This window comes from Medicago sativa, chromosome 8, assembly GCF_051527215.1.
Source record: "Medicago sativa cultivar Bolivia chromosome 8, Bolivia_mono, whole genome shotgun sequence".
NCBI lineage: Eukaryota > Viridiplantae > Streptophyta > Magnoliopsida > Fabales > Fabaceae > Medicago > Medicago sativa.
The window spans coordinates 8312634-8322779 of NC_140756.1; the positions used below are offsets into that span (position 1 = coordinate 8312634).

Sequence of the window (10146 nt, forward strand, 5' to 3'; positions counted from 1 at the left end):
CTACAGAGAGAAGGAAGAGATGAAAGAAAGAAAGAGTGTTTGCAATGAGACTATGAGAGAGAAAGGGTTTATGGCTTGTATTTTGTGTGGGTGAACCATAATAAGATATGGTTGGATGGTCAAATCTAATGTTAAAAAAAAATGGCTCAACTTGACCAATACTTTAGATAATTCAAACTAAAATCACCCAACATGAAATAATTGAATGAACTATTTGGATTTTTCAATCAGACAAAATTTAAAGTTCAGGTCCCACCATATTTCTAATGGTTCAGCATGTAAATGTAATAATCTCCTGTTCGACACAGAGAATAGACGATGTACATTTGCCGCATATTAAATCATCTTTCTCCCAGTTCCATCATTTTCATTCAGCCTTTCCCTTAATCTAATAATTAAAGTTACACAGTGTCTCAAACCCAATCCATTTCTTTCCAGAAATTACTACTATAATAATCAAATTAAAATAAAATAAAAAATATTAACAAAATTTCAAAACTTTATCATCAATAACTTAGAGAACGTTCTTGTTCAACAAAATAAATAATACAAGAATAAGATCGTTCATATGAAATGACACGGACACAATTATTTATTTTAACTTGACTAAGGCCGTGAATTCGAACCAAAATTTGGACATACAACAGCTTAAAGCCCTTAAAAGACATTTGCAGTCCACTTTGAACTCACAAAGCTTTAAATATTAATGGTTGCAGTTGTGCGTAGAAGATACTACTATCAATCATTTGATTCTGACAAAGGCGAGACCATGTCTGATCTCGGACATGGCGGCGTTGTCGAACCCGACTAATCTGCATTTAACGCCACTGAAAGAAGAAACAACATCTGGAACTGGATTTCCATGAACCGGGTTCGTGGTCCTACGATACGGTCCAAACCACTTATTTTGCATGTACCGGTTCTTCCTCCATGGAGGAATACTCAAACCTCTACTCCTCAAACAGAGCTTCACAGCACCACACAAAGCCAAAACGGTGCGTTTCAGCTCCTCCGAATTCCCGACAAATATTCCGGGAACGTAACTCATAATCTCCAAGTAACGACTCGTCGGCCGAGCAATTTCAAATTGTCCGGCGAAATCGAGTTCAACGAAGTACCTATTCTGCCACGTGGACGATCCAGATCGCATTCGTACCACATCAATAAACTCGTGGTTGCCGGCGGTGAGTCCGCCGGAGGAATCCCACCGCGTCTTGCAAATCGCCGCATTGTGTCCTTTCTCACGCAAAAACGACATCACGTTTCTGTTATAAACCGAAACGCTTTGTTTCTTCAGAAAATCGAATTGCACTGCAGCTTCAGAAACATGCAATCGAAGCACGTTCAGGTAAGAATCCGCATTAGCATTTTCAGCGCTTAATTTCAGTAGATCCTCCACCGTATCCATGGAATCGGAAACCGAGTCAACTCGCTCTGAGTCAAAATCGTTTCCCGTTGAATCACACTCATTTTTGTTATCTTCCTCCATGAAATCATGCACGAGCTCAGAGAGAGACGGTGAAGAAGCACAATCACCGGTACCGGAATGTTCGCTACCGCTACTGACGTCGCTTAGTCGCCGGAGATCAGCTCCGACGAGTCGTGCTTTGGCTTCATCGTTGAACGGATCAGTGACTCGTTTCTTTCTAGCAAAATTCATCATCACCGTAAGAGAAAACGGGTTCGGGTTATGGATTTGGATAATTTGTTTGAGGAAGAAAATGTGAGTTTTTTTGTTGGTGAATTAAAATGTGAGGTTTTTTTTGGTTATATAGAAGATGATAATAGTTGGAATTTTCTAGAGAATATTCGAGGGAAATTATAGAGTTTAAACTTGTAATAATGATGTAACTTTGATTCAATTCTTATCTGATTTAATAACTTGACTAAGATAAAGTGTTGAACAAGGATATGCTAGGTAGGTTCGAAATGGGATATTAGAATTTGCATGTACTAATTATATAGATGCTTTGGCATATTCATTTCCTTTTTTGGTTATGCCATGACATGTGTGAGAGTGTGATTTGAACATGTGTGTGTAAGGGAATGGTTATTTTGCACGAGATTGGCACGTGTGGAATGAGACAGAAGTTGGATAAGGAAGTAAGGGAGAGGTGGGACCAATATGATAATCGTAAATGTTTGAGTCTCTAAACCATTTTATTCGAAATTCGATCGTTGATTTATAAAGAAAAAATTTTTATTACAAAAGATTAACCTTTTATATGGATTTTAAGTTATTTCGAATGATTAGTGTTCTACTACATTTAAAAGTTGTACTTTGAATGACTTATATTGAAAAACTGACAATATTTCATAAAGATGATATGCAAAACCTAAGATCAAAGATTGATGCTTACGATTGTGTGTTAGAATAATTTGGTTTAACAACAAATAGAGTAAGAAGAATGTGGGGTCGTTTTGGAGGATGGAGTTTGCCGTTTAGTGATGGTGGAAGGTCGTTTATGGGTGAATGTTACATAGTGGATCATTATTTTGGGAGGGCCCAAGTCAAAAGAATTTGGTTTGCTTGTTGATAATTGCATGATTTAATTACTTAATGTTAGATAAGGATAAGTTTGATGATAGATTGATGAATGTTTTTAACAGGAATATGCTGTTTGGATGAGGATTGTTGAATGTTAGTATTGTTTATTTATTTATTAATAACAAGTTTTGGGATATGAAGCTAAAAGGGTATAAACGTAGTCAAATAAAATAGGAGTTTACCAAAATAAAAGAAAGTTACGACATTTTGGTATGCGATGGATATTTTCCAATGTCGACCATAGCATAGCCAATGAAGGAGTCACCACTCACCAATTAACTTAGAGAAATGATATTTAAACATCCAACAACTTTTGCAATAACTTTCTCTCTCATTCTCATATTATTTTTTACTTTATCTCTCTATTGCTATGGTTTCCGTGTCAATACCACTTTTTTCTTTGTAAAATATGGTTGTCAAATAAGTTGTCACCAAATTCGATTATTCAAATAACACTACTCATTAACTTATGAATGTTACGTTGATGTTATCTTTAGATTACATTTGTCACACAAAAAAAGCATAGACATCCCTGTGTTACTAATTTTATCTAAAATTTCACCATCAATTATCTCTTAAAAAACATTGAGTAAAACAAAACGTGTTATGTTGAGACCACTTTTAAAACTTTATCTTATGTGAAATAAATAACTGTAGTGCACCTACATTTCGTAAGTTCAAACTCTGTAATATGCTACAAATAAGTCCTTTAAAAAAAAATAAGAAAATGTAGGAAAGTCTTACTATTTATGTTCTTTTAGAGATAACTTATACGTTGTTAATTTTTTGGTGGTGGTCGGGGTTTGAACCTCGGACCTTGTATATTTTATGTGTTGTCCATACCAACTGAAATAAGCTCACGATGACTTATACGTTGTTAATTAACATCGATGAAAAAAATAGCAAAATTTTTCAACAAAAACAAAATACAAACTTGCAAGTCTATTGTACTTGTAGCTTCGGGAGAAAACAACGGGGTTTTGATTATTATATTTTTTTAGTTTCATTTTTTATTTTATACATTTTTAATGAAACAAAACGGTTTTTTATTTTATACGATTTTTAAAGAATATTTAGTCGAAGTACGTTAACCACTTGAATACAATTTTCAGGTTCAATCAACGTGGTTTTGATAACACCTAAAATCTCAAACAAATACGAGGGTACTCTTTTGAGCATTTATGATCTACCGGCAATAATTTGATTATAAATTTATTTTACATTCACTAAATTTTTTAGAAAGAACTACATGTACATGTCAATTATTGTGATTTGGATGTCAAAAATGTACACACACCTTCTAGCTCTATCGATAATGTTGACACTATGTGTAATTATAAAATAAAATAAAATAAAATAAAAGAGTTGTTGGCATAATGTGAACATAGTGGATTGATATTTGCTACCACGCTAACTGCAGTGAATGAATTTTCTTTCTCTTACGGGATGATTTCAGAATTCCAAAATTTTATATTATATGTATATATGAGAAAAGCAAAGTAGTATGAAAAAATAGGAAAAGAACTCAAAAGATAAATAACAAGTCAAAGAAAAAAACATGACATTCTATTATTCAATTCAAACCTTTTTTTTCCTTATAAAATTTATTCAATTCAAACTCAAGTGTCTTACATTATTACTTATCTAGTTATAAGGTCAGTATGTTTTTTACCTTCACGTTATACATAATGAAATTTTAACTTCCATGGAACCTTCACGTTATACGTATGTTCTAACTTTGAGCACTAGTTTGGAATAGCTCCTCTATTGGTATTATGTAATTGTTGAAATTGTATGGTTTAGTCAATATAAAAGAAGGCCAAACTTTTTTAATTTACTTTAGATAAAACTGAAATAATTACTATATATTTACTTGGTTCAATTAACACCATGGGGCCTAATGGTTGATACTTGGATGTAGCTTTACAGATTGTAGTTATCGCATCGCAGTATCAACTAATCAATCATAACGATTTCAACCCGTGCGTTACACGTGTTTGTTAAAATACAGTTAAATAATAAAAATTTATTTAATTGAAAAAATAATGAGCATTTCATTTAATAGAATTAAAATTAGAACCCGTTTTTTAAAAAAGGTTTATTGACACTAAGAAAATAAATAGCGGTTTATAGACATTTTTACTTGGACGACCTTAAATGCATTTTATTTGATAATTTTTGTATGTTTTTCTTTTGTTATATAAGGAAAGGTGCATGTTTATAAGTTTTATTTTATTTTTAAAGAATATATTTGCTGTTTGTGAAAGACATGTAAAGGAATCAAAAGGGAATTGTATTTTACCTTATTTTTGGTTGAAAAGGCAATTGCTCTATAACCAAAAAAGATGAAAATAAAGGAATTTAAAAATAAAAAATAGTCTAACCAAAAATGTAACGAAAACCCCAAATTTTAAGGAATCATCCTCTCGGTGGCGGATCTTGCCCAAAAATTTAGAGGGAGCGACAAATACTAACTAAAATATTATAATTTTTTTATCATGAGCTAATTCAAACTATAAATATTATAAATTTTTTTATTATGAGCTAGTTCAAACTATAAATATTATCTAGGGTAAACAGTGCTTTTAGCCCCGTAATATAGGGCACTTTTGGGTTTAGCCCTTGTAAAAAAAAATTTTAGATTCCACCCTCATAAAATTTTTTTGTTTTGGTTTTGGACCCCGACCCCCGTGACTCGGCAGAATCTATGAGGTGGCACCGACGTGGCATTTTTTTATTTTTCAATTTTTTTGAATGCCACGTGCGTAAATGAATGTCCACGTGGCATTTCTGATTTTTTAATAAAAAAATATTTTTTTAAAAAAAAATCTGAAATCAGAAATTTTTTAAAAAATTGGAAAAACTAACAAAAATCTGGAAAATTTTAAAAAATAAAAAATAAAATATGGTAAAATTAAAAAAATGAAAAAATTCTGGAAAAAATTAATACATTTCGAAAAATTCATATTTCCAAATTTTTTTCAATACCGGAAAAATGAAAGAAATTCATATTTTTTTTCGGAAAGTACTTGTCATTCAACCGTATAACGGAAAAAAATTCATATTTTTTTCGGAAAGTACTTGTCATTCAACCTAAGCTCGGAATACACAAAAATTCCCGGAAAAAATACTAATGAAAATTTCGAAATTTCGAAAAATACACAAAAAACCTAAGCTCGGTTTATAAATACACATATTTTTTCCCTTATTCTTGGTTTATAAATACACAAAAATTCCCAAAAAAATTTTTGGAAATAAATACACCGAAAAAACCTAAGCTCGACATATATACTAATGAAAATTTTGAAATTTCAAGAAATACTAATGAAGATTTCAAAAATTTCATTTTTAAAAATGATTAATCTTCAAGAAAATTTCGAAATTTTTTTAAATATTTTCCAGAGTTTTTTCACAATTTTTATTTTTCATTAAAATTTTAATTAGAATTTTTCTAGAATTTTAATTAAAATTTCGAAAATTTTAATTAAGATTTTTCATTAAAATTTTGAAAATTTCATTTTTCTAGAATTTTAATTTTTTTAAGAAAATTTCGAAATTTTATTTTTTCAGAATTTTTCATTATTTTTCATTTTATTAGATTATTTTATTTTTTTAATCATTTTTTATTTTTATTAATTTTTCCAGAATTTTTAAACTTTTTTTCCGTATTTTTAAAAAAAAATCATTTTTATTAATTTTTCAATTTTCCAGAATTTTTTAATATTTTTTTTAAAATTTTTTATTAATTTTTCATTTTTCCAGAATTTTTTAATATTTTCGGAATTTTTTTATTAATTTTCAGATTTTTTTTCAATTTTTTAATTATTTTTAATTTTTCCTGAATTTTTTCATTTTTTTAAAAAAAAATGCCACGTGTACCCCAAAAAAATATAAAATAAAATTAATTATACGATCGGCATGACACGTCATCAAAAAAGGTGACGCGAAGCATGCCACGTCGGGCCGCCACGTCAAAGATTCGCCGACTCAAGGGGGTCGGGGGCCAAAACCAAAACAAAAAAATTTTATGATGGTGGAATCTAAAAAAAAAATTACGAGGGCTAAACCCAAAAGTGGCCTATATTGCGGGGCTAAAAGCCTTGTTTACCCTATTATCTATGTACTAATTTTAAAATAAGAACCAAGAATTTATGTGCTATAAATGTAGATTTAGAAATAAGAACTAAGAATCGATTCAAACCCTCTCTTATATGTTAAAAAGACTATTTGTTATTAGATCAGTGTTTGGTTGCACTCTAATTTTGTACATTATGTCATTCTTGTTTTTTTTTTTACATTATGTTAAAAAAATACGTAATTTGTATAAATAATAAAAAGAACACAAATTATTTATAATAAAAACATAAAATATATGAATTTTTTTGTAATGATTCCCTATTTTTTTCTTCATGGAATATACATTCTAAACAAAACCATTTGATATAGTTGAGAAAGTAGACATGCACATATCTATTGAAATGTGTTTTTAAATAATATCTACTAAAATGGTGGTCCATTGTTTAATTGAAGCTTACATGACACCTTTCAAAATGAGATGGATGACTAATAAAAGAGTACACTGAATTTGCAAAGTACATTTAAACCTCAATACAAACAAATATGTATATGATTACCTTCGAAGTTGGTTAAAAGAGTAAAGAAGTATGCCGATAAGCAAGAAAACTTGATCATCTCCTCTACTATATAATAGTCTATATTTATCTACATCTATCCATACTAATCGTGATGATGCGACTATTTAGATAAGCTCCATCACCTCATTCTTTGTTGAAACCTTCATCATTCATCTCTTATGACGCGACTATTTAGATAAGCTTCATCACCTCATTTTTTGTTGAAAGATTCATCCTTCGTCTCTTCAAAAATCTTCAATTTAAACTCCAAGCAAAAGTGTAGCCACCTCTTTTCCTTTTCATCTCAAATAAAAATGATAATAGTTAGTCGAATTAAGTAATGTTTTGATTAAAACTAGACTATGTATTGACAAAGAGGTGGAATAGAAGCAAAATGAGAGCATCTTCGGTACAAATTGCATAATTTTTAATTTCATTGAAGCAAATATAATTATTAAAGACATATACTTACATGAGCCACCATTTTTCACAGGTTTTCGGACAGTAAGAACACAATAGAAGCAACAATAAGAGTGTGTTTAGTCTTCTTCTCCTAATTCACATGGAAAAATAGTTAGAAAATACAAGAAAGCAAGCTAGAAAAGTAGACTAACAAATCTTACGTTGATTCTCAAATCAATGATAAAAATGTAGAGCAAAAATATTTGACCAATTTATATAATAGTAGATTAACAAATGGTACGCCAATTCTCAAGTCAATGAGAAAGATGTAGAGAAAATTAATTGACCTATCTATATATATTATTAACTTAGTCTCTATCTTACTACATAAATCAATGAATAGCAAAGATATATATGAGTAGAAAGAAAGATGACCAAAAATCACAATATAAAATTGAAAATTACCATCGGAAGTTGTTTGGAGAAAGTGTTGATCAATGAAAACCACATTTTACACTACAAACACTTGCTAGATCGATGCACAAAGAATATATATTGATTATGAATGTGACAATATATAGCACTTCATAAAACTATAACTGAAAATTAAAAAAAATAAAATAAAAGATTGTCATTAACCCCAAGAGTGAATGGAAGGATAGTTAAGGAATAGAAAAAGAAAGATAGTTCAAAGGTTGGTGTGATACATCATAGTGATTATTATTAAATTAATATTAATCTTAATTGTTTGTATTTATAAAAATAATAGTATCTTGATCACTATTATTTTTTTTGTTTGAGGGAGTATCGTGATCACTATTATAATTTTAAAAATTTGTTTGATGTTCATGTGGAGAAAATATGAAACCTATTGTTTTTTACTAGATAAGGAAGTATGTATACTATAACATTTTTTTGGTAATTAAAATTTAATAACTAATTTATTTGAGCACTAACTATTTTAATTTATTTAACTTATAAGTGGAATGATTTTTGTTGGATTGGACTATGAAGGGATGTTTAATAAAGCACTGCTAAAGTATAAATATAAATATAGTGGGCGTGTTTAAATAGAGATGAAATTTAGAGATTTGAGAGATGATAGAAAACTTTTATGGAGTGCCACATCATCACAATACTTGCATAAGAACAACTCAAGTTTCCTTTACAAAGATATATAGATAGATAGATAGATAGATAGATATAATAACTTAAATTTAACAATTTGTCAACAAAAAAATCTTTTTGAAGGATTTTTTTATGTATATTATAAGATGGTTTGAAATAAATATAAGAGAAATGCTACTAATACACATTTTAACACACACTTTCTAACACACTCTCTTTGATTGGTTAAAATTCACATGAGACCTACCAAATTTATATGGGACCCACATGAGTTGGTGGGACCCATGTGACTTTTAACCAATTAAAGAGAGTGTTGAAAAATGTGTGTTAAAATGTGAGTTCCTAGCTTTTCTCTAAATATAATAATTAAAACTTGGGTGTTGCTAACCGGTGCCCCGGAGCAATGGTTAAGGAGTAATAAATGAACAGATTCCATTTGTTTTACTTCAATTAAAATGATAAATAAGAACGTCAAAAACAAATGATAAATAAGTCAACTAATTAAAATAAAAAAAGTTGTATTTAATACTCCATCAAATTTCCTTTTCTATTACATGTTTACATTCATCTATCCTTTTCATTTCTTAACAATTTTTCTTCTTCGTGTGGATTTTATTCAAACTAATTTTTCTTTCCGTAAATTTTTTGTGAATCATTTTTTTCATTCAAACTAATTCACGGAAAACCTATGCATAATTAGCAACATATTCAATTAAAATACAGACTAAAATAAATTAACAATTCCAAAGATAAAACATAACAGTTAAAATATCAAATACAACCTCTCAAAAAAAATCAAATACAAAATCATCAAATGTGTAGAAATTTCATGCTTGCATCACAAAATAGGAAATTTAATAGAGTATTGAATGCACATTTTTCTTATTTAATTAGTTGACTTATTTATCACTTCAATTAATGTAAAACAAGGGAGATATGTTCGGTTATTGCTCTTTAACCAGTGTCCCGGGGGCACTAGATAGCATTACCCTTAAAACTTTACAACGTTGCACAACACAAAAATAGAGGATGGGAGGAATGTAAATGGTGTTGTGATTTTCGTTTCCATAATGGTGTGTCACACTCGTAATAGAGTTTTTATAGCCATATCAGTGTTGTGTGATGGTGGTAACGGATGTTGCATTGTGATTTCCCATCCTGGAATCATGTAATAGACTTGTATTTAAAATCTTGTTTATGATCTAAGAGTGTCTTACATATGTTTGTGTCAAACAAAATTGACACATTTGATTAAATTTAATTATATCCTTTTTTCAAATACTACTAGTGTTTGTATTGTGTTAGTGTTTGGTTGATTACTATCCCATCTAAGATTATCTATCACATGTAGTGAAATTACTAAAATGTCATTTTACATGGGATGTATAATGGGGGTTGGGAAAAAATAGTGTCAAGATAACATTATTGCTTTTT

The 10146-nt window shown here is 29.5% G+C and overlaps 1 protein-coding gene across 1 annotated transcript; it reads right to left on the bottom strand.

The window, feature by feature from the left end:
- Positions 1–427: 427 nt before the first annotated feature.
- On the bottom strand, positions 428–2020 carry LOC146896666 (sulfate/thiosulfate import ATP-binding protein, putative (DUF506)). Its single transcript, XM_085737392.1, has one exon. The coding sequence runs from the start codon at positions 1661–1663 to the stop codon at positions 743–745; it is 921 nt and encodes a 306-aa protein (XP_085593518.1). The 5' UTR covers positions 1664–2020; the 3' UTR covers positions 428–742.
- Positions 2021–10146: the final 8126 nt, after the last annotated feature.